This window comes from Nannobrachium achirus (assembly GCF_963921795.1).
Source record: "Nannobrachium achirus genome assembly, chromosome: 13".
Taxonomy (NCBI): Eukaryota; Metazoa; Chordata; class Actinopteri; order Myctophiformes; family Myctophidae; genus Nannobrachium; species Nannobrachium achirus.
The window spans coordinates 7940351-7966052 of NC_137833.1; the positions used below are offsets into that span (position 1 = coordinate 7940351).

The 25702-nt window shown below is 43.5% G+C and overlaps 1 protein-coding gene across 1 annotated transcript in view; it reads left to right on the forward strand.

Annotated features, from left to right (window-relative positions):
* LOC308296780 (zinc finger matrin-type protein 4) overlaps positions 1-25702 on the forward strand; it is a gene marked incomplete at both ends in the record, with an annotated part of 64723 nt that overhangs the window by 7528 nt on the left and 31493 nt on the right. Inside the window, one exon of the mRNA XM_080740106.1 lies at positions 16161-16253. Within this exon, the coding sequence (XP_080596232.1) occupies positions 16161-16253 (93 nt within the window). The remainder of the gene's footprint in view (positions 1-16160; positions 16254-25702) is intronic.

Consider the following 25702-nt stretch of genomic DNA (forward strand, 5'->3'; position numbering starts at 1 on the left):
ACTGTAACCAGCGGGGGGGTTCAGCTGGGTTATTTAACCAGGTCAAAATTGCCCCAAAATTAGAGGACCAGTAATATAACCTGAAGTCAGGTAGGGCAAGTCCCCCAACCTGTTTAGGTTTACAGAGATGGGGCTTTTTAATCCTATGTCTTTTGTAGTCCCAAATGAAAGGGAGAATAATAGAGTCTAGGCGTTTGAAAAAGGACTTGGGTAAGAACACTGGGAGGCATCGAAAAAGGTACAATATTTGAGGAAGAAACATCATTTTAATTGTGTTAGTTCTACCAATTAGCGAAAGGGGGAGTGATTTCCAGAACTCAATGTTGTTCTTCAACTTAGCCATCAGAGGAGGATAATTGGCTTGGAAGAGAGAAGGGAAGTCTTTAGTAACTTGAATACCAAGGTAAGTAAAGGATTCGTGGGAGATTTTAAACGGTAAACGATCTATCCTGGACGGGTCCTCCATTTTAACAGGCATTATCTCACTTTTAGTCCAATTAATTCTATAACCCGAAAATGTCCCGAACTGATTTATTTTATTCAAAAGAGCAGGGAAACTAATTTGAGGCTTAGTGATGAACAAAAGCACATCATCGGCATAAAGCGAAATCTTATCAGACGTGCCCGCGCAGTCAACACCATGAATGTTAGGGTCTATACGGATTGACTCCGCTAATGGCTCGATAGCTAGCGCAAACAAAATCGGGGAAAGAGGACAGCCTTGCCTTGTAGAGCGGGACAGATCAAAGTGCGAAGATAGCACCCCATTTGTTAAAATCCGAGCCTTGGGACCACTATAAAGGAGTTTAACCCAGGAGATAAAAATATCTCCTAGGTCAAGTCTCTCAAGCACAGCAAATAGGTAGTCCCACTCCACACAGTCAAAGGCTTTTTCGGCATCTAAAGATGCAACTACAAGGTCTTCCCTTAGGGGGTCAGGATTGTATATTATGTCAAAAAGGCGTCTGAGGTTGGAGGATGAATCCCTGCCTGGGATAAAACCAGTCTGGTCCGGGTGGGACAGCTTATGCACAAATTTACTGAGTCGGTTAGCTAGAATCTTGGCCAATATTTTTTGGTCCACATTAAGCAAAGAGATGGGCCTGTAACCTCCAACTTCTTCTGGGTCCTTGCCCTTTTTGGGAATGAGTGTTATAATGGCTTCGTTAAGTGTTTGTGGTAATGACCCATTGCTAAGAGCCTCAGTGTACATTTTAAGCATATGTGGAGCCAAAATATCTGCAAATGCTTTATATAGTTCACAGGGAAGCCCATCCGGACCAGGAGTCTTGCCACTATTTAGTGTTTTTATCGTTTCCGCAATTTCAGAAATTGTGATATTTTTGTTCAGAAAGGTGCGGTCTCTATCTGATAAGGAAGGGAGGTTAATCTGATCCAAAAATTGATCCATATCACCCGGCGCGGCATTTGTTTTAGATGAGTATAATATTTCGTAGAACTCTTTGAAACGGTTATTAATGTCTTTCAGTGATGTAAGGAGGGTTCCTTGTTCAGATTTAATTTTATGTATTGTGCGATCGCTCTCCAGTTTACGCAACTGTCTTGCGAGTAGCTTTTGCGGTTTCTCTCCAAACTCAAAATACTTCTGTTTCAAAAAGAGAAATGATTTCTCAATCTTGGCGGAGGTGATTCGGTTGTATTGTATCCGAAGCTCTAATATCTGTTTGTATAAATCCATGGAGGGGTGATCCGCGTTTTTCTTATCTAAGTCTTTGATTTGTTTTTCAAGCTCTATAAGCTTGGCTTTGTTCTTTTTGTTTCTAGCCCCCATATAGGAGATTATACAGCCTCTCAGAAATGCTTTGAGCGTTTCCCAGAGTAAACTTGAGGAAACCTCCGGCGTGTCATTAGCTTCAAAAAATATTGTCAGTTGTGCGCGTAAATACTCACAGAATTTAGAGTCATTAATTAGTTGAGGGTTCATTCTCCATAAGGGTCTAGACGGGTGTAGACCACTTAGATTAAGGGTAAATGTGAGAGGGCTATGGTCAGAAATCAATATGTTATGATATTTAGGGTTGTGTATATGTGGCAACAATTTGGCATCCGCCAGTAAGTAATCAATACGTGTATACACATTATGTACCTGGGAATGAAAACTGTAGTCCCTCCCATCGGGGTGGAAAAATCTCCACACGTCAGCGAGATTAGAGTTTTTTATATACGCATTTAAGAAGTCCCTAGTGTTAGAGTGTGAGGCCCGTTTTTTGGAGGAGCTGTCCATATAAGGACAGAGGGTGCAGTTCAGGTCTGATCCAATAATCAGATTGGTTTGTGAAACATCTGGTATGAGAGATAACACTTTCCTAAAAAAAGCTGGATTATCAAAGTTTGGACCATAGATATTGACCAGGGTTATCGGAAGTGAATGGATTTCCCCTTTAACAATAACATATCGACCCTCTGTGTCTGATATAGTTGTCTGCTGTCTAAAGGGGACCCCTTTACGGATTAAAATAGCTACACCTCTCGCTTTAGTGGAGAAAGATGATTGGAATGATTGTCCGATCCATCTACTTCTTAATTTAGTTTGTGATTGTTTTTCCAGGTGTGTTTCCTGGAGAAATATTACATCTGAGAGTAGAGATTTTAGGTGAGCCAATACCTTACCCCTCTTTACTGGGTTGTTCACCCCCTTCACATTCCAAGTGGTAAAAGTAAGGCCCCCCCGTCCGTCACCATGAGTTACAACGCTGTCCTGCATTAAATCAAAACAGTCTAACAGAGTTCAATGATTCTCTTTCTGCACGTGTCACCAAGCAGTAGACCCACCCCTTAATAAAAAGAAAAAACATATAATGTCTGGCCGATGCAAAACGAAATGCACAGCGCGACTCCATTAGGAAGGATGAAGAACAAAGTAAGTAATAACAAAAAATAATAAGAAGGAGAATAACTGTTAAGTGGGTACAAGTGTAAACCTCCCAAAAAACTAGGTGTTAACTTAATGCTAACCTTCCGGAGAGTATGGCGAGGTATAACGTCCCACAGCTACATATGTTATTAGTAATAAAGCAAGTCTGTGTATTTGTCTTTGACCACTCAGGCTCTGCCTGTATCTTAGCCAATAAAAAGTGCTCGAAATAGGGACCACGAAACGTCCATGACATTCCGTCAGTTTCAATAATAATCTACTGGTGAGTAAGAGATGGGGTTAGAAAAAAGGAAAAAAGTCCAAAAGGTATGCTCATACAAAAAATTTCGTATCCCCCCCAAAGAAAAGGGTCCCCTCAAGGGGTGACAGGGCTAGAGTGGTCAGCTCAGAATATATACATTTTAACAATAAAAGGAAAGAAAAAGGGTCAAAAACAGATCTTGTGAGTATCTAAATAAAGAAAAATCCAGTATGCCACGGTTGTCAGCAGTGTGACCAAATGCAGTCTACATAGTGCCACAATAATATGTGTACCCACACGGAAAGAACACACACGCCCCACACATGTTAAGACATACACGTCACACATATGTGACATATATGTACATATATGCACATATATGTTGCATATAAGCTCCCCCCGTGCAGGCACACACGTGAATACACATACGTGCATATAAGCACAGATAAAAATAAACCAAGGTACAAATCCAAACGTATAAACTTATGCATATATACACGCAATGAATATGTACAAAAATATAAACACGTACATATATATATATATATACTGTATATCCACATTCACATGTGATTAAAAGAAAGATAAGAAAGGGAAGGAGCATGTATTCCTCACGTGGCTTGATAAACAAAGTCCTGCCTATAGTTCCTAGAAAGCCTAAATGTGATCCTCCAGTGTAAGGTCAACTACATTAAAGAGAAAACGTGGCTTAATGACATCCACAAAGTAATGCCTACCTAGCTCCTAGATTTCAATAGCGTAAAGTAAAATTAAGATTTAACAGTGTAGTCAGCTGCATAGGAAGAGAACGAATGGGGCAAATCGACATGCTCCGTCCCTCTCCCACCCCCCCACCCCCAGGCTGCACGTACGTGCACACCCAAGGGCGCGCTCGCACGCACGCACAGGCGCGCACACACACACACACACACACACACACACACAAAAAAAAAAAAAAAAAACGCACGCACAAGCACACACACACACACACACACACACACACACACAGCACCCAAAAAAGCACGCACAGGCGCGCACACACACACATACACACACACACAGAGAGAGAGAGAGAGAGAGAGAACGACAGAGCGACATTATCTTCAGTAAATCAAATGCGGGAGAAGACATTAAACTAACAAGTGCAAAACTAAAACATAAACTAACAGAGAGCTCTATTGTCATCTTTGATGGGCGGATAATTATTTTGAAAATAAAGCAGATAAAAAGACAAGCCCAAAACAGAGTCAGAAGTCCATCTATGAAATCAACTAGCCCCCCGTATTTAGCGCAGTCCAGGGCAAATTCCACAGATTCCAATCAAAATTGGAGAGTCCATTCTCCCCCCGCAGCCCCCCCCCCCCTCCCCCCATGCACCGATACTCACAGAGATGAATGAGATGAGCTTAGAGTCCAGGTCCAGCAAAGTAGGATTCGTATTAGGCAGTCACAAAGGAAAAGAAGAGTTTATTGTAAAACCGCAATAGTCCAAAGGCCACAAGTCCGAGGCAAGGAATGAATTGAAGATCAAACAGTCAGTTCTGGTATTATTCCTCAAGTTCTGGCATAGTGACTGGTACTAACCCAGCCTCAGGCTCAGCCTCGGGTTCAGCATCGGGTCCAGGGTCTGGTGTCGGTGGGTTGGCTTCTGGCGCCGGCGTATTTTCGAAGTGTCGCTTGGCAAACTCCAGTGCTTTGTCAGGATCTGTGAAGTAGTGGTCTTTGCCCTCCATAGACACTCTTAACTTTGCGGGGTATTGCATCCCGTAACGGACTCCAGGCTTGTCCCTCATTAGGTCTCGTGCAGGTTTGAACAGGAATCGACGTTTCACCACTGTAGGAGGCAGGTCGGGGAAAATTAGTATCTTCTGCCCATCATATGTGATGTTCCGTAGCTCTGCTGCTTTCTTCAGAATCTCCTCGTGATCCCAAGCATAGTGCAGCTTGAGAATGAAAGGGCGGGGTGGGGCGCCCTCTCGTGGACGTGGTCGGAGAGCTCTGTGTGCCCTGTCCACCAGCGGTGACTTATCCAAGGACAAAGCATTTTTCAGTAAATCAGCAATAAATTCCCTGGGCTTCTTGCCTATCTCCGCCTTTTCTTTTACAAAAAGTACGCGCAGGTTTAAGCGACGGCTACGGGCTGAAAGATCTTCACACTGGAAAGACAGTTGTTCCACTAATTTCTTCAGAACAGCCACTTCTTGCTCCAACATCGAAACTGCATCGGCGGCGCTAATGGCGCTGCCCTCCAGGTCCACTATTTTGTCAGCGTGCTCGCTCACCGTCGTCTTCATAGATGATACAGTTGTGTTGATTTCCCCCTTGAAAGCCGTCATCTCCGTCTTGAAAGTAGTCGAGAGCTGTTCAACCCTTACATCGATCCCTTTTAATATATCAGTTTTCCAAACCAGAAGCTCCGCTCGTAGCGACGCGATAGCCCCCAGCACTGATTCATTCTCCGGGGGATCGGCGTCCGCGGCTGGGGAAGCCTCCCTCTCGTCTCTCGGGGCTCCACGGCCTGCCGCCGCGTTCGCTCCCCCTCGTCGACGCCCAACGCCAGACATGGTGATATTTTACAAGCAAACCCGTGGCGATGTGTTATTAAGAGAATTAGGTCGTTTTGACACCGTTTTTCCGTCAGTATATCTTGCTTTAAGTCTTTTTAAAGTTATTGACTGCGGGAGCGACGTGACTCGCGTCCTACTCGGTCATGGTTCAAACCGGAAGCCGCATCAGTTCAGTTCTAACCCACTGAGAGTGGGTTGGCCAGTACACCATGATCCGTTCTGCATGCATCAAAATGCATGAGAACGGACAGAGTTGAATACATTTGGGACAGAAATAGAAAAAATATCTTTATCAGTCCCTGTCCCTGCATATATTATATGCCAATGGTCAATGCCCATGTGCCATTCATAATTGATTGGTTCAACTCACTGGGGAGGGAAAATGGAAATGGATGGACGGACAGACAGACAGACAGACAGTACAGAGTTTTCTTCATTATTGCGACCGTCAGGTCAAAGTAACTATCTATCTATCTTTTAAACCCTAGTTGCCCAGAGTGTGGGTGCATGCGTGCGCTTCTTCCAGACAGCATCAAAGTACAGTATTACAGTGGTTCTCAACCTTTTCAGGCCCGCGACCCCCAAAGTAATCATATTTTAACTGGGGATCCCCCCCCCCCCCACCCTGAAGAGCACTAAGAGTTGAGGCATTACATTTTGTATAACACAGTTCTATTGTGAAAAATTTCACAATTTCTGCCACTAATATTTGACAAACAAAAACTTTAATTTGGTTTCCAGACAGGAAATGGTGGACAGTCTCGCAACACTAGCTAGTTCAGAAACATACTTTGTGCTCTTTAGATGCCTCTATAAAATTATAGTCTACACACCAAAAAGCATCACAGCAGTGTGACATGTTTCCTTTTATTTTCTTGAGCCGAGTATTTTATAAAGGCCTCTAGCGTTCAGAAATAGTGTTTGTTCACGTCATAGTGTATTTTCCTTTCATCTTGTTCCTTGATCCCGACTGCCTTTGCTGTGTGTTTCTCTCCATCTCTCCCCCCCATTTCCTGTCAGTCTACTGTCCTATCAATAAAGGCATAAAAGCCGCAAAACATATCTTTGAAAAAACACAAATCAAACAGTATACAGTTATGAAGGTGTACAAACATGTACAGTACATTATATAAACCCCACTCATACAGCTGTAACCATATATTTAGACACACTAACATACATTAGACAAAATGTCAATATAATTCAGTAGATTATAGTCTCTCTTTGCCACTCATCATCATAACAGCTTGGTAAATGGTAAATTGTGCGTTTATATATCGTGCCTTTATCCAAGGTGCTTTACAGAGATTGTGCATTACATTCACCCATTCACACACACATTCATTACATTCACCCATTCACAGACACATTCACACACCGATGGCAGAGGAAACCATACGCAGCACCAACCTGCTCACCGGGAGCAGTTAGGGGTTCAGAGTCTTGCAGCTCAAGGACTCTTCAACACCAACTCTGGGGGAGCCCGGGATCGGGAACCCTCCGTGTTCTAGTGACGGTTTCTCTACCCCTGAGCCACTGCCGTCCCCGAACTTGAACTTGAAGCCTGTGTCATGACGAGGTGTATTTGGAGCGCGTGTCCCTGACAGGGACATACCTGTAAGGAACACTGCGCTCGTCCCTGACACATTGCTGGGAACTTGAAATCCACACCTGCAATGAAATACGACAACGCCATAACAATAGACGTCTTTGTATGTCGTCGCTCGTCGGGCCAAAACCTTGTATCTCCAAATGTAAACTTGTTATGGGGTTTTTCCTCCCTCATTTAACCCATTTAGGCCTATGATTATTGACTGCTTTAACCAGTGAAAAATAGCAGATATACAAGCTCACAGCGCGGCACCGAGTGCCGCGCTGCGAGCTTGTAGATCTGCTATTTTTGAAAAAGTCGTGAAAATGTGTGCAAATCTTTGAATATATGTATTTTCAAAGCGAACGTTTGTAACTCAAATTTTGCTTCTGGGTGGTCCCTGGAACTAGATATTTTGAAATGGGGGTCCGTGGCCAAATAAATATCATTTTGGGGGTCCTTCACATGAAAAAAGTTTGAGATCCACTGACATAGTAGTCTCTCAAGAACTTAACTGAGCTCCAGTTAAGTGAAAAGGACCTTTTCTTTGACGATGGCTGGCCAGATTGCTGACATATAGAAAGACACTTATAGAATCGGGTCAAAATTTGTGAAAATTCAAATTTTCACGATTTTTCAAAAATAGCAGATCTACAAGCTCGCAGCGCGGCACTCGGTGCCGCGCTGTGAGCTTGTATATCTGCTATTTTTCAATAGTTAAAGCATAACATATTGCGTCATAATGTGTTCAGGCCTAAATGGGTTAATGCCCCCTATACTTCATCGTACGTGAGTGTAAGGCAAACGTAGAGGAAATAGCCGATCTACCAGCTTCACAACACGTCGAGAAACACGTTGTGGAGTTTGTTTGATCGGCTATTTACTGAAAAATATTGTTCGGTTTTGGACGTACGTACAAGGTTTCTGCTTGACAACGAGAAATGTACAGTATGCATGCAAGGTCAGAGCATTGCAATAAGTACCTACGCATTGGACTATGTCAACCCAGGACATGTACACGCACGCACGCACGCACGCACACACACACACACGCACACGCACACACACACACACACACGCCATAACTTAGTGTAGTGATAGCTGACAGCTCCAAGGCCGTCTCGCAGGCCTTTCAAACAGACCAGTGATGGATTTACGAGCCTCAAAATGCTTAAGACATAAATCACTGTCCAGCTGCCACTCTCAGGGAGTCAGCGACGCTGTGACGTTGCAGACACACATTTATGCTTCGTGTGTTAAGCGTTATTATACCGGTATGTACAAATACATCTCTCCACCGTAATGTGGAATGCATGACATCGATTAAAGGACAACTTTATTTTTTTACAACAAAGGTTCATATTTTAGATTGTAATTAAAGAATCTAAAAGATGCGTGTTAAAATGATTTCATTTACTTCTTTCTATCGTTTTAGAGATTCTTGGGGGCATGCGTACAAGTGGCTAAATATGTAATTTTACACAGAATAAGCCCATTCCCAAGATACAAGGCAACCTTTCATGGATGGATGTGACTTATGGGGGGCTAGTAGTGTTAATGTAAATAGCAATAAAGAAACTGCTGGCTTATTGTGTCTAAAAAGACATATTTAGCCACTTGTACGCCTGGCCCCATGCATACGCATGCCCCACATTTAAAGCTATACTGTGTAAGTTGCTCAACTAGTGGTCAGTAGCGTCCGCGTCTTTCGGCCGTTTTTCGCCACGGACCGGGCCTCACACCCCCGCGTCACCCTCGCGTCTGCCTCCACCTCGCCGAGATCTATCTTTAGAGGGGTCCCTGGTTCCTGTGCGTTCAGGCATTCCGGAGAAACGGAGTGTTTCACCCGAGTATAGATAGAGACACACGGGCGCCTACAAATATGGCCGCCCTATTGTGATAGCTAGCGACCCCACTTCAAGATGCGCTGTGATTGGCCGGCAGTGTATAACCCTCGCTGTGATTGGCCGGTAGTGTATGATGACGTAATTTTTCCGCGAAAACCGGACCCCGGTCAGGATCATAGAAAACATATAAAGAGAAGGCTTCAGAAGCTGAAAATAACGGAGTGGGTGTTCTAAAACTTTAGCGATTTAAGAGTTAGGACAATTTTAAGATTTGTTTTATAAAAAAAGTTACATGGTATAACTTTAAGCACGGTAAACACAATAAAACGATAGAATGAAGCAAATGAAAACATTTTAAAACTTTTTCTTTTTTCTAATTACAATCTAAAATATGAACCCTTGTTGTAAAAAAACAAAATTGTCCTTTAACACACGGGTGACTCAAGCCTCAATCAGAGTCTGCGGTGAAGAGCCTACCACCGCAAATTTTAGGTGGAAAGCTTTCCACCTCAAGTCAGAAAATAAGTGAAGGCCATCATAGTCAGTCACGGTGATGTCCTAACACTGTGACTGACTGGTCTAGATCGACCAATCAGTGAACGGGGTGAAGAGCCTATCTGTCTGATAGTAAAAACAGAGAGATGTGTCACGACTCATGGTGGAAAGCTCTTCACCGCAAGGAATGACGTAACGTTGTAGTTTTAAAAAAGTTTTCAAAAAGACTACACCGCGGTGGATAGCCTTCCACCGCGTTACCAACTCTGATAGGGGCATAACAGGTCATTTTGACCGATGTTGAGATCACAAAGTGCAATAACTCTCCCCGTGAAGGTCTCAGAAATGTCCCCTTCCATGACTTTTCCTAAATACTCAAGACATAATTATGTTCTTGTTTTTTTTCCCCTTCTGGAACGTTTCCTAAGTATGAAATCATATACCATTATACCACTCTGACTGTTAGTTATCGGTCATAAAGACAGGTCTCACCCATTCCTCCCCCTCCCAGAAGCAAGGAGAGAATTTCACACCTTTTGCGCTCCCCATTTGAGAGGTCAATTGAAATGCTAATTCACATTTGGAAGACAATAGAACCCCCGCTGGCAGCAGGGGAGGAGGTGTTGCTCTCCTGGCCCAAAGGGGAGAGAATTTACCTGTCAATTTGACTGATAAATGCAGTCAGAGTGGAGGTGATTTTTTTCAGTCACCCTAGTGTTAAAGGACGTGAATCACAGGCTTCTTTCAAAACGGTCCTGAAAAGGCATCTGTCAGAAAAGTGGAGATAGATTTTAAATCCTCGTCTTAAAAAGAAATAAATGAGGGGTCACAACACTGCCGTTGTTTTTCCTTTCTTTTTTAGTTGCACCAACAGCTATTTGTATTTGTAGATGACATGTGTTGTGTTAATATCCTGCACTCTGTTGATGAATTGAACAGTCGCCAGGAGTTAAAGTGTTTTACTGTGCCCCGTGCCGGTTACATTTTTTGACTAATAGAGTAGGCTATTTAATGAATCAATCCATCAATGTACTACAATAAGGAATTTGATTTAAGTTGCGTTGCAGGGCATACAAGCGGAGTGGAGCGCAAGCGGTGCGGGGAGCGGAGCGAGCCGTTTTTTTTTAGTTGAGCGTGAGCCAGCGACTTTTATAATGGGTCTGAGCGCCGACCCTCCACCGCTCCGAGCCGATCCTGTTGGGGCCGCGCGCCGCATGTTTCCAACAAAACAGTGTCGAGTGGAAAGCTCTCCAAGTCTCCATCAAAGCCGAGGCTCAGGTTAGCGCAGCCATTTGTGTTGGGAACACACTGGCAAAGGAGAAAGTGTTTCGGACATGGTAGCAAACTACTTTCTTGACTCTGATTGACGACCCTGAGCGGAGCGTGGAGCGAGTGCGGAGCGAGAGATGCGAAAATCAAGGTGAGCGACGGAGCGGCGGGGAGCGGAGCGGCCCGGTGGCCGACCAGAGTGACGAGCGAGTGGGACAAGAGCCCTCTGGAGCGCGGAGCGACTTTTGTCACCGATCCACTCCGCTCGTGTGCCCTGTTGCGTTGTGACGCTTTTGTACTCCGACTATTATTATTATGTCACAAAGACATCATGACCATCACTCAACATACAGCTCATTAGAATGCCAAGCTTTGCGGGACTCACGGACGGACATACGGAAGCTTGTAGATCTGCGATTTTTTGGCAAATGTTCCACCCCAGGATAATGGATTTTGATTAACGTGATAATATCGTAAATCGCGATTTCTTTTGTCACAATAATCGTGATATGAAATTTTCATATCGTCCCATCCCTAGTTAGCACCACTCAAAAACAAAAGAAAAGACCACACTGTAAAAAATAAAAGTTGAGAAAACTCAAAATTTTAAGGCAACAAACTTCAGAAAACTTTTAAGTTAGACAATCAAACATAAAACTTTAAGTTTTGCTTAAATTGGTTTAGTTGGTGTATCTTAACATTTTAAGTTGCCTCAGCTTTTATAATTTTTGCTTAACTTAAAATTCTAAGTTGCCCTAAACTCAAAGGTTTTCTGAAGTTTGTTGCCTTAAAATTTGGAGTTTCCCCAACTTTTTATTTTTTACAGTGCATTACTGCAGCAAAAGTAATCAATAAACTATATTATAAAACTGGTCGAACATTGGCCAAACTGTCAAATTATAAGAAAGAGACAAAACAAAATCTTTGAAATATATTTTCACAATATTTATCTGTGGAACCGAGTCAAACATAATTGATATACAGTTAGATGATGGTGGTCGTGTTTGATTTGGAACCATTGCACGACCCAAGTACTCAGTATTCCATCTTGTCATTTGTATGCGCTGCTTATGAGCCTCTAGACCGGCTGAAAGGGAAAGGTGGGCTTAAAGACCACCGGGGAAAAAAATAAAGAAAACAGGTTCAAAGACGAGCTGAAAAGAGAAACAGAAATAGTCTGAAAGACCATGCTGAAAAAAATGTAAACGGGTTATAAGACCATCAGGCGAAAAGGGAAACAGAAATAGGCTGAAAGAACAGCCAAAAAGGGAAAGAGGTTGAAAAACCAGCCCCCAAAAAAAGAAGGAAATAGGTTGAAAGACCAGCATATAGGCCAAAATGAAAACAGGTTGAAGGACCAGTGAAAAGGAAAAGAGGTTGTAAACCCAGACGAAAAAGGACGACAGGTTGAAAAGGGATAACAGGCTGAACAAAAACAGGTTGAGGAAAAAATAACAAATAACATAACTCTCCTCCACAGTATCAAGTGCTCGCCAGACTTCTGGGAAGTGGCATTATTAGCCTTTTGAACTGCTCCCCGACAGCTTTTCATCGTTCATTTACAAGCTTCAAACAATACACAGACTTGACAGGAGAAAGAAGCGCTGCGTAGCTCCGCAACTTTCTAAAAAAAAGGACGGCTTTGTTCTCATTTTGAGATGTCAGGCATTTCTATCCACTGTTCCTTTCTTAAACACCTTATAGATCAGCTTTGGAAATTAAAATGTTTGACATTTTCCTCCTTACATTTACGGGAACATTATTGAACACCTTTGCCTTTAAAGGTGATACACCATGCATTTAAAAAGTATTTATGTCATATTGTTTATGTCCCAAAAACGTTTTTCAAAAGGTTTGAGGCTAAATTACCACTCCTGAATAGAGAGCCTCTCATTTTTGAATGGCTCTCAGAGCATTTTCAGCTGCAGTACCACCTTTGGCGTGAACTGCGCCACCCCCCCCAAAAAAATCGTTTTGAAAAAAACGTTTAAAAAAGAAAAAAAAAATTTTTTTCGACGGCAGCAAATCTTGACAGCCTGTTTTGAGAACCCGTGGGATGCTTTTAACCTCCACCTTCCCAAAACCAGAGAAAGACACAACGGTCTGAAATGGGACTTTGTGAGGATAAAAGGTGCTAGTGGGACCCCCAAAAAAGGTTTTAAAATAGGAAAAGTGAAATTTCATGGTGTATCACCTTTAACGGAAGGCCCAGAACAGGGACGGCAGGGTCAATGTATTCAGGATCAGACAAGACAGTCCTAAACTCAAGCCAGTGTTTAACAAACGTACATTTGGTTCTACAAATGAGCTTCAGTGACATACTGAAGCGAGAAGCATGGAAACTGAGCACGGCTGCATGGCCTTTTTGACATTTACCATTTACCATTTGTAGCCTACTGTAATGTGCAAAGTGCCTGGATGGATTTGTTATGGAACATTTAAATGAGCCAATTAAAAGGGAGACTCCAGTGGCCCGCAGGCCATGTGTGTTAGCTAAAAAACTGTGCTATGAATCCATGGATGGCAAACTGTTTGCACTGTTATTATTAGTACTGGACTATCTGATCTGATACCCTCACAAAAACATGCAGTAATCCTGCTCTCAATAATGCCTCCCCCTGGCCAGCCGGGGCGCTTGATGGAGGGGAAAGGAACTGGTTGGAATAACGTGTTCCTTCCACGCACTACGTCCATCAAGGGGAAATCCCCCCTGTCAGGTGAAAAGAAACAACTTGGACTACTCATGCATTGAAGGAAGCATGAGGTCAGTCCGTTGTCTCCCCAGGCGCGGCAGAGGGAGAGCAGAGCCCAGGATTACATAGGCAATTGGCACTGGGTGAAAATGGGTTGCAAAATCGTGGGATAAAAATTATAAAAAATAAAATAAAAATATTACTGGACTATCCTTGCATCTATTCAGCTTAATGATTACATAAAAAGGTTTGTTCTGTGTTGAAAATGAATGAGTCAAAATGCTGATCTATACATCTGACAGCCAAGTGATGTCCTGTGACCAGACGCATAGACATCAAAGGGGGCTTGATCCCCTGCCCTTTTATCCGTCTGTAAAAAAGTGCCCTCTCCAGACCATGAATGCAGTTTTTACTATGGTGAAAGAAATGCAAATGCCCCTATTTCCGTGCCATACCTGAAGGCAGCATTCAAGAGAATTGCCTTGTCCAAACTCTCCTGAACTTGTGTTGCAACTTATGTTGCAAGAATTGCCCTCTCTGTGTAGAAATCCATGCCTTACACACATAATCACTTGATTATGCCTAGTTCAGTGTGGTATCAAGCACTGAAAATAGCCAACCTCCAAACTCACAACTCATTGCAGCGCGGCGCGCTGTGAGCTTGGAGGTCTGCTATTTTCGAGATTTTCACCAAAAGTGCCCTTTTACAAATGTCAGCCCCTGCCTCTCTAACATTCTCTGCACGTCCCTGATTACAGTATATGTGGTTGGTTTGTATTAAAACTCTCTTGTCCTTGGCTCTATATTCTAAGTCTTTTAATCCGGAGGACGTCAGACAATACGCCAGTCCATTAGAAAGGACGTCCTGCTGAAGTCTTACGTATGGATTTCCAAAAAGCTGAGTCTGGCGCTCGGTCAGCTTAGCTAGCCAGCGGCTATGTCTGCTAGCATCATCAGCTGAAACACAGATAACTGCCCTTAAGACGTTTAGATCGGGAACGCACATCCGCCACATGTTAAACTTGAACCACTTTAACCATTAGTTTAGGTTTTAGGTTTTGAAAAATAGCAGATATACAAGCTCACAGCACGGCACCGAGCTATTTTTGGAAAATATCCTTTGTGCAAGTCTATTTTTGACTCGATTCTATAAGTGTCTTCTAAATACTTTTTCATGTCCAGGACCCCTAGAATTATATGTACCGTATTTGGCCGCCGACCCCCGTCTCGAAATATTATGTACCAGGGACCCCTCCAGAAGCAAATATTTGAGTTACAAATGTTCGCTTTATAAAAGATAACGATTTTTCAAAAACATAGATCTACGAGCTCACATTGCGGCCCTCGGTGCCGCGCTGTGAGCTTATAGATCTGCTATTTTACAATAGTTTAAGCATAAAAGAGAGGTTAAAGTGGTTACAATCTAAAGTGCCACACTTCTCGGTCTCAAAGGCTTAATGTCCTGACTGGAGAGACAGATATTGATTCCCTCTTCTTTTTTGTCTGCACCGCTCTCATCTGATTCATTCTTATCTCTCCCTCCTGTTCTCTTCCTTCTCCTATACACTTTCTCCTCTTCTCTCTCTCTCTCTGTGTGTGTGTGTGTGTGTGTGTGTGTGTGTGTGTGTGTGTGTGTGTGTGTGTGTGTGTGTGTGTGTGTGTGTGTGTGTGTGTGTGTGTGTGTGTGTCTCTCTCTCTCAAAGGCAAAATGATGGAGGGCACAAGTGTGACTGTTTAGTAGCTTTTAAAAATCTAGGCAAAGCACAAGCACGTTTTGAATATAAATTCTATGGAAAAATGGAAGACTTTGATGTGTTCAAAAGTATATGGGTCTTATGGGACTATGAAGGTGTAATTCTTTCTGTAAATGAAATGGGAATCACTTTTGTTGATGTTCTGCTCTAAATGATTTGTTGTGGTATGCTATTAGGGTTTGTGATTGATTGCTCCAAAGAACTAATGTAGCAAACACTTTTATGAATAAATGAGTTATTAACTCTTTTTACTGCTTCGGACGTTCCCTTCGCCCCAATTCTGAACGTGGCGCGTTGCCAATACGTCTTGTTCTTTTTTACCTTGTTTTGATAGCTGATGAGGGGTCGCGCCGCCGTGTACAGTAAAAACATCTCCCCTAACGCTGCTCTCAAAAATCCACTGCACGTCAACAATAATGGAGTCCCAAATCACTTCCTGGCTGTTTTCTATGGACAGGAGCTAAACAGCGCATTGCTATGCTCTGGACCACGGCAAGCAGCGTGGGCCAATTCCATTCCATTCGTTGCATAAGGCTGCCCTCTGTCGCCAGCTAGGCCAAAGTACACATATGAACGTTGTATTGTAAAAATATATATATTTTAAATATCAATAGATCATTTTCTATAACATCGCAAAGGTAAGCTGCTTTTTGCTGGCACCAGCCCCAATAAATAAATTATAACATCTGGCAGTAGAACTGTTAAAAAGTTTTAAAAAACTCTCTTTCTCTCTCGCTCTCTCTCTCTCTCTCTCTCTCTCTCTCTCTCTCTCTCTCTCCCTCTCTCCCCCCCCTCTCTCTCTCTCAGAGTAAGAAGCATGCCAACAAGGTGCGTCTCTTCTACATGCTCCACCCAGAAGACGGAGGCCCGCCGTCTAAAAGACTGCGACCAGACAACCCAGTATGTTCCCCTGCTCGCCGTGTGTGTGTGTGTGTGTGTGTGTGTGTGTGTGTGTGTGTGTGTGTGTGTGTGTGTGTGTGTGTGTGTGTGTGTGTGTGTGTGTGTGTGTGTGCGTGTGTGTGTGTGTGTGTGTGTGTGTGTGAGAGATAGAGAGCGAGAAACAAAGGGATGTGTTGGGAGGCGTTGGGAGCATGTAGATCTGCTATTTTTACAATAGAACCGTGTTATACAAAATGTATTGCCTAAACTCTTAGTGCTCATCAGGGTGGGTTGGGGGGTCCCCAGTTTTTCAGGTCGCGGCCTGAAAAGGTTGAGAACCACTGCAGTAGAGGAGCGTTTACTGTGCCTATTCTTTCATATTGAAGAGGTGATGAAGCATCACGACATGCAGACATCGTTCAGGCACAGCTTTGTCAAACAACTCAGTCATTTTTGTTTTGAGCCAAAAAGAGAGGGTCAGTGTTCTCTCTCTCTTGTTGTTCCATGCCACAGCGCCCACTAGCTGTGAGGTGGAGAGCAGGGGTCTTCAATGTTTTCAGGCCAAGGACCCCTTAGCTGAGAGAGAGATGAAGCAGGACCCTCACAACCTGTTCATAGATTCCATACAGTTTCATTGTTTGACAGCACGATCATTAGTGTATTTTGTGTTTTCAGATATTTGAACACTTGAACCGTCAATACTTAATGAACTTGACCTTTCACTCTGTACTTAGTCTGCTCTTTTTCCCCTGTACACCAAACCTCTTTGCCGAAAATAGCCGATCTACAAGCTCACAACGCCTCGCAGCCCGAGGCATATTGTGAGCAGAATATGGACACTAGGGTTCAAGTGCAATGTAAAAAAAGGGGGAAAAAAATCTATCAGACAAAGATTTGGAGGCTCCCCTGTAGTAACTCTGAGGACCCCCTAGGGGTCCCGGACCACCTGTTGAAGACCCTTGGTGTAGAGACTGCTGCTCATACTTGCATTGAGTTCCATATGGTGCTGCCAGTCATTATGGAGCACAGCGAAGACCCCGCGTATGTTTTTTTATTCCTTGCGCGGTCACTGTACAGTGTGGTTACTGTACAATGTGTGCTCCACTTACACACCGATCCCTGAAGACCCACATGGCACCGTGCACACACACACACACACACACACACACACACACACACACACACACACACACACACACACACACACACACACACACACACACACACACACACACACACACACACACACACACACACACACAGTGAGACATTGAGGACACAGCTGGTGGGAGAAATAAAGCTTATCATGCTAACTGACAGTTTAGCTGTGAGCCAGAAAATGACTGAGAGAGAGAGAGAGAGAGAGAGAGAGAGAGAAGGGGCGAACGATACGTTTAACAGCGTCACGATGCGCATCACAATACTGTACATGGTTGACGATACGATGGACAATATTGGTTAATTCATGACGATACGATACGATACGATACGATACGATATGATACGATTTAATGATTTAAAATCGATATAGTAACTATTTAGCAAAGACATTAAATCTGTGTGAAACGTGTCAATAGTGCAGGTTTTTAAGGAAACAATCCATTATGGATATAAATAAGTAAACACTGTGATTCTCTAGCAAACACATGGACATTATATTTCAACACATATGGACAAACCTGCACCTTGACATGAACACAGAGATTACACACATTTACCAATAGATCAAGAGTAGCTACGTATATGGAATGGAAACGTAATTAGACCACTCTTTTTTTATTTTCCCTCTTAAAACTGCTAAATATGAGGCACAAATAGTTAGTTTCCATAGAATCGATTGTTTCATTGCAAAACGATTCGATATCGATCATCTACATTGTAAAACGATACGATCAGGTACGATATATGCTTTAGCATAACGATTTTTTGATTCAGTCACTATATATATATATATCGTTACACCCCTAAGAGAGAGAGAAAGGTAGAGAGGAGAGAGAGAGAGAGAGAGAGAGAGAGAGAGAGAGAGAGAGAGAGAGAGAGAGAGAGAGGGGTAGAGGGCTGGTTATGGAACTTCTCCAGCAGTGCTGTCTGTCGGTGGCCTCAGCCAAAAAGCCCCAGGGCAACAGGGGCGTCACAAGGGGGGGGGGGGGGGGGGGGGGGGGGGAGTGAGACTGAGTTACTAGGGCCCAAGGTGGAGGGGCCTTACTTATCTTAGATACTTTAGCTATTGAAAAAATAGCAGATATACAAGCTCACAGTGCGGCACCGAGTGCCGCGCTACGAGCTTGTAGATCTGCTATTTTTGAAAAAGTCGTGAACATGTGTACAAGTCTTTGAATATATGTATTTTTAAGCAAACATTTGTAACTCAAATTTTGCTTCTGGGGGTGGTCCCTGGAACTAAATATTTTGAGATGGGGGTTCCATGGCCAAATACATATCATTTTGGGGGTCCTTCACATGAAAAGGTTTGAGCACCACTGACATAGAAACCTAGGTTTTTTCAAAAAAACCTTAGAAGGATTTGAAATATTTCAAAGACTTGCACACATTTTCACGTTATTTCAAAAATAGCAGATCTACAAGCTCGCAGCTTGTATATCTGCTATTTTTCAATAGTTAAAGCATAAAATAATCCAGTGAATCCTTGTACCCAGGGCCCAGAATTCGGTGCGACACCCATGCCGGGCAAAACTCTCATTCTCTGCAGGGTCCGAGCGTCATCAGCTCCCCTCCACCGCAAACACCTCCATGTCCTCTCAAAGACCTCCATGTCCTCCTCCCTGGCTTTGGGACTGCCAGCTCTGAGAGTTGGAACCATTGTGGACCCGAAAAGTCAATTTTTACACCATGGAACGCATAAACACCGTATGAGGAGTTTTATCTAAGGCAAAATTTAGGGACGAGGGAATGAGTCATAAATGAGTCAACTGAAATTTAGATTATAAATCTGAACTTCATGTAAATGAACAGACAGCAAACAAGAGTTGAAATGTGTGACTAAAGCCTCTATGAGAGTCCAGGGTGAAGAGTTATTCACTTCACCGCGGTGTAGTTTTCTAGCTATCACCTAAAAATACATAACAAAGCCTAGGTGATAGCTAGTAAACTACAACGCGGTGAAGTGAATAGCTCTTCACCCTGGACTCTGTTAAGCCCCTAAGGAACTGAACTAAGAATAATTGTTTCTCTGTTGCTGTGCTGGACCCGTGGTCAATAGTAGATTGACACATGCGCTGCTTGATCCAGCCGATGTTGGTGTTATCTTCCCTTGGGATGGGTCTGTTATCACCGCTGTTATGCCTTGGCCAAGGCTCAGTAATCAGACACCCAGCTCCCAGGAGCTGGTATCCCCGTTATCACCCTTAGACCTGTCATTGCAATGCACATGCTCCAACACACGTTCAGAGGAAGAATGTACTGATCGCTCCCTCAGCGAGATTCGAACCCAGGCCGTTGGATTACCAGCCAACCCTCGCTACTGGGTGAGCTAACCAGGCAGCTGGCCGACGCCTTTTCTTCCCTTGGTTTTATTTTTTAACGGCACATAACTCGGTAACAGCACGCGGCGCGATGGTGAAAACTACTATGCCTAGTACCCCTACCCCTAACCCTAAACCCTAACCTTAACCTCAGTAAAACTATGCCTACCCCTAACCCAAACCCTAAACTTGACTAACCTCAGTAAAACTATGCGTAAATCTAACCCTAAAAAAATGTCGGAGCGGCGCCTTCATCTCAGTAGCGTCCTCAGTACGAGCGCATGGCTAGAATTCCCAACCTGGTAGTATTGAATCCCAGCGTGACTATTTTCCCCCCTCTGAACGTGTTATGGCGCATGCACGTTGCAATGACAAGACCAAGGCTGATATCGGGTCTCCCAGCTCCTGGGAGCTGGTAGTCAGACTACTGAGCCTTGGCTAAGGCATGACAATTGTGATAACAGACCCATCCCAAGGGATGATAACACATGTATCGGGTGCTTGATCGAATACCATTTCCATCCCGGTATATTTAAAAATCCATTCCGACATTGACTTCTTATCGGAGTGGCAACACTTTCATAGAGGTTAGTGTTAGGGATAGGATAAGGGATAGGGTTCGTGTCGGAAAGGAGACATGTCGGAAAGGAGACATGTCGGAAAGGAGACATGTCGGAAAGGAGACATGTCGGAAAGGAGACATGTAACCCATAATCGGCACAAAAAGTCGTGCAGTGTGTACCCTTAGGCACATTTCAGCAAGGCAATCCAAATGTGATTTACACCAACCATTAAAGAGCATTAAGAACAGTGCTGAAGAAACATTCTAAAAGACATCTGAATAACTATAAAAAGTAGTCGACATGAACCCTAGCGTCCCTATTAATGGGCCAACAATTGGCACACATTGAAAAGAAAGAGAAAAACTCAATAAAAGGCAGCAGCAGCAATCAGAAAGGTCTTCAGCTTGGATTTAGGAGAGCGGAGCGTCACAGCAGACTAAAAACTGAACTTTGCTTTTGTATTTATTTTGTACTATTACGGGGTTCAGAAATGCAGACTACTTAATTACTTTACTAAAGTATTTCCAATTGTCAGTATTATACTGTACATCAAGGCCGGATATAGGCATAGGCAAGGGGGGGCAATGCCCCTCTAAATGCCCTGTCTGCCCCACCAAACATGATGGCATGCAAAAATCTAATATATATATATATATAATATTAAACTATTTGAAATGTTATGCTACAACTAGGTAGATGGATAGATAAACTGTAAGACCTGTTGTTTGTATTGTGTGTTATAGGTAAAGTGTGCCAAAATGCTTAGTTTTCTATGCATTTCGGGTGTTTTAGGGGGTTTGTCCCCCCATTTTTTTTCCGCCCACGCTGCTTAGCGGCACGTGCTGGAGGTGACCCCCCCTATAATTTCTTCCTGCCCCACCAAGTGCTAAAGGCTAGATCCGGCCCTGCTGTACATCTACTCCACTACATCACCAAGGCAAATATTGTATTTTTACTCCACTACAATTATTTGAAAACTTTAGTCACTTGTTACTCGCCCATGTGCGCGACCTCGCTTCTCGCCCTTAGGGTGTCTTACTGGTCATTATTTAAACTTCGGCAATTTGAAAACAGACAATCTACAAGCTCACAATGCGACAATGTATATGTGTATTTTATACATTTGAAAACAAGATATTATGTACTGCAGTTTACACGTTAAATAGGCTTGACTGAGCATGCGCACGCGCGCACACACACACACACACACACACACACACACACACACACACACACACACACACACACACACGCACGCATGCACATACACACACACACACCCCTCCATCTGTCTCCCTGGGTGACTTATGGGTGCTCTCGCCTGGATCTGACCCCGATGTCCAGTTTGTTTGATCATCGTGAACACAGTGTACCGTACGGATCAACACACTGCACCCAGGTCTGCTTTAAAATGTGCTCTCTCGCTCTCTCTCTCTCTCTCTCTCTCTCTCTCTCTCTCTCTCTCTCTCTCTCTCTCTCTCTCTCTCTCCCCCCTGTGTGGTTCATCCCGTGGGCGTGTGCTCGTGTACGGTTGGCATCAGGTGAAAACGCTAATGTGAAAAAAACGGTTAAATGATGAAAACGCCCCCGGGGCGTTTTAATATCAGGTACAGTGCGGTATACTGAGATGGCTTTGTACCGTTGCTAGAGTACGATTGGATTGCCTCCCCTTCTCCTCTGCTGCTCTGCTTTCCACGTTGGTAACGGTGTTCTGTGCCCATTAAGTACACTTGAATCATCCACCCTCATTGGGATAGGGGGGAAAATAATAAAACACACATAGGCATGTGCACACATGGACACACGCCCCTGCCTTTTATCCTGTCTGTAAAAAGTTCCCTCTCCAGACCATGAATGCAGTTTTTACTATGGTGAAAGAAATGCAGATGCCCCCTCCTTTCCATGCCATACCTGAAGGCAGCATTCAAGAGAATTGCCTTGTCCAAACTCTCCTGAACTTGAATGCAGCATCTAAGAATTGCCCTCTCTGTGTAGAAATCCATGCTGTTACGCCACATCTCCAGTATTGACTTGCGTTGTGAGCTTGGAGGTCGGCTAGTTTCGGTGCTTGATACCACACTAAACTTTTTTTCACCAAAAGGCCCTTTTAGAAATGGTCAGCCTCTGCCTCTCTAACATTCTCTGCACGTCCCTGCACGCAGACACGCAAACACGTGCACGCGAGGGCATTCACAAATGGTGATTTTTAGTATTTGAATTATTCGACCTCAAAGTGTTCGAATAGTCGAATATTCAACAGGACTGGCCAAACTGTCAAATAAGTAAGCAAGAGACGAACATTGTAAAAATAGCAGATCTACATATGATGCTCACAACGCCTCGTGAGCATGTAGATCTGCTATTTTCACAATATTTATCTGCGGAACCGAGTCACATTAAATGTAATACCTACAATTCCAAGTGCTTGTCAGGGTGGGGGTCCCCAGTTCAAATATGTTTATTTTGGGGGTCACGGCCTAAAAAGGTTTGAGAACCCCTGGTATAGAGCATTAACAAATTCATCCACCAGGGGCATTGAAAACTCATTCTTATGACTTCCTATCTAGCCAAGCTTTATAAACTATACATTTTTTAAAGAGAAAACAAAAAATTAAAAAATTAAAAAAATAAGCGAATATTCAACTTCGGTGAACAACGTCGAAAAGTGACTTTGACATTCGAATATTCGGTGAATGCCCTATAGTGCACGCACGAATGCGTCGCAAAATCACCAGTGTTCAACAACGCAGTATTATTTGTGAGCAGGGACGTGCTGGCCATTGGGAAAAGCGGGACAACTCCCGAACGGCCGGTTCATTCCCGTCCGGTCCAGGCCGGCCATTAGGAAAAAATTCAAAATAAAATGTTGTTTGTTCATTCCATTTTGGGGCCTGGGTGGCCAACAAAGTAAATCGTCACTGTCGGGCAGAAACCTTGTATCTCCAAGTTTCAAATGTATACATTTGAAACTTGAAGCAAAACCCTGCTTCATCATACAAGGCTGTTGCACAAAAGTAGTGAAAACAGCAGATCTACAAGCACACAACGCCTCGCACTGCGAGGCGTTGTGTGCTTATAGATCGGCTGTTTTCACTAGTTTAAATCATTTTTAAAATAATAAATACAAAACAAACGTTTTTTTTTTGGATCTGAAATGGCAAATCTTTGAGTAGCAGCAGCGCTATAGAGAGAGATCTATCTCTATAGCGCGCAATGAGGGCCTCTCCAACTCTTTTTCCTGGGCTGAATCAGGGGCCCAGCACGTCCCAACCACGGCTTCTCACAAAACGTTGGTTCAGTCTGACACGGTTTATGTCCCTGGACAGGCTGATGAAAGCAGCCCAACGGAGGCGAACTCCTCCATTCATCTGAGGACGACGACCTTTTCACCTTTTCATCATTCATTGCCCTGTCGGCCCGTCCCAGGGGAAACGTAACACCACACACACACACACACACACGCGCACACACACTACACACACACAGGGGCGTCACAAGGGGTAGGAAAGTAGGACTGAGTTACTAGGGCCCAAGGTGGTGGAGGGGCCTTAAAAAAAAAAAAAAGTTTTATACTTTAGCAATTGAAAAATAGCAGATATAACAAGCTCACAGCGCGGCACCGAGTGCCGCGCTGCGAGCTTGTAGATCTGCTATTTTTGAAAAGTGGTGAAAATGTGTGCAAATCTTTGAATATGTATTTTTTAAGCGAACATTTGCAACTCAAATTTTGCTTCTTGTGTAGTCCCTGGAACTCAATATTTTGAGATGGGGTTCCGTGGCCAAATACATACCATTTTGGGGGTCCTTCACATGAAAAGGTTTGAGCTCCACTGACATAGAAAGATAGGTTTTTCAAAAAACCTCAGAAGGATTTGAAATATTCAAAGATTTTCATGATTTTTCAAAAATAGCAGATCTACAAGCTCGCAGCGCGGCACTCGGTGCCTCGCTGTGAGCTTGTATATCTGCTATTTTTCAATAGTTAAAGCACAGGGGCCCCGCAGTGAATCCTTGTACCCGGGGCCCAGAATTTGGTGCGACACCCCTGCACACACACACACACCCTGTTCTCGCACTGATCGACCCGCCACGGTTCAGCGGGAACATTGAAACGAGACTCTCGCAAAAGACTCGAGCCAAAAAAAAAAGGAATGCCCGGTGTTGTTGGGACACGGTGTGCCAGCCCGCCCGCCAGTGGCATGCAGTGTGTCGCGCCAGCGAACGGGGCCTGGCCTGGCAGGCTGGCACAGATCAAACACTGTCAATAGAAGAAGTGAGTGAGTGAGTGAGTAAAATAGCTTCTCCCAGCAGATGAAAGGGCAGGGGAGACGAGTCTTTCTCCTCTGTTCCCTTCCAGTCTCTCTGCTCCCACCTGAATGAGTGTTTAGTTGTTGCATGGTGGCTGCTGCCGCCGCGGGCCAAGAACCGCCGCGATGAAATTCCTTTTCGCTGTTTTGTTCCCTGGGCTTTTCTCTCCTCTCCTCTTCATTCACAGAGCGACGCGGATCTGTCTGTAGCAGACTGCATGCAGGTCGTCTATCTATAAAGACAGTATTTTCTGCACCGCGACGAAAATAGCAGGTGGGACAAACTCTCACAATGCATTTTGCACACTGTTCTGCAAACAGGGCCAGAGAACGACCTCTACAACACCTTCCTTTTCACAAAATGTTTCACATGTTTATTGTTTGGTGAACTATTTCGCTAGAAACTATTAAAAAAAAACTATAATGGTGGTCAGACTGGGTTGAAACCTTGCCCGACGTCAGGCCAGGGCCACTATATTTCCACCTTCACTCCAGAGGGCCACAGTGCATATTGCTACGTTGTACTTTGTCATTCTAGTATCTAGCATAGCAAAAAAATAGCAGATCTACAAGCTTTTTGAGCTTGTAGATCGTAGCATATTGTAGAACGTAGCATATTGTATCGTAGCATATTGTAGAACGTAGCATATTGCTACGTTGTACTTTGTCATTCTAGTATCTAGCATAGCAAAAAAATAGCAGATCTACAAGCTTTTTGAGCTTGTAGATCGGCTATTTTTGCTTCTTTTGAATTGGAATCCCGAATAAGTTTTTGTTCTTTTTTAATTGGAATCCTAAAATGCTTTTAGTTATATACTCATGTTAACTTTATGAACCTAAATACAAGTACATTGGACATAAAAAAAAAAAAAAAATGTAATACTACTATAAGCTACTAATATAGACTGACAGAATTAAAGCAGGTCATGTTTGGAATTGTAACAGCTGAAATCAATAATATATCAGTATTCTGGTATTAACCTGTGGGCCGCATTAAGTGAAGGTGGGTATGTAATGAATGAATAATGATAATGAATACCTATACTATCCCGCAGGGGAAATTCAGATATCGCAGCCCAACCCAGCTGCTTTTTTATCAGCTGAACTCAACCCAGTGA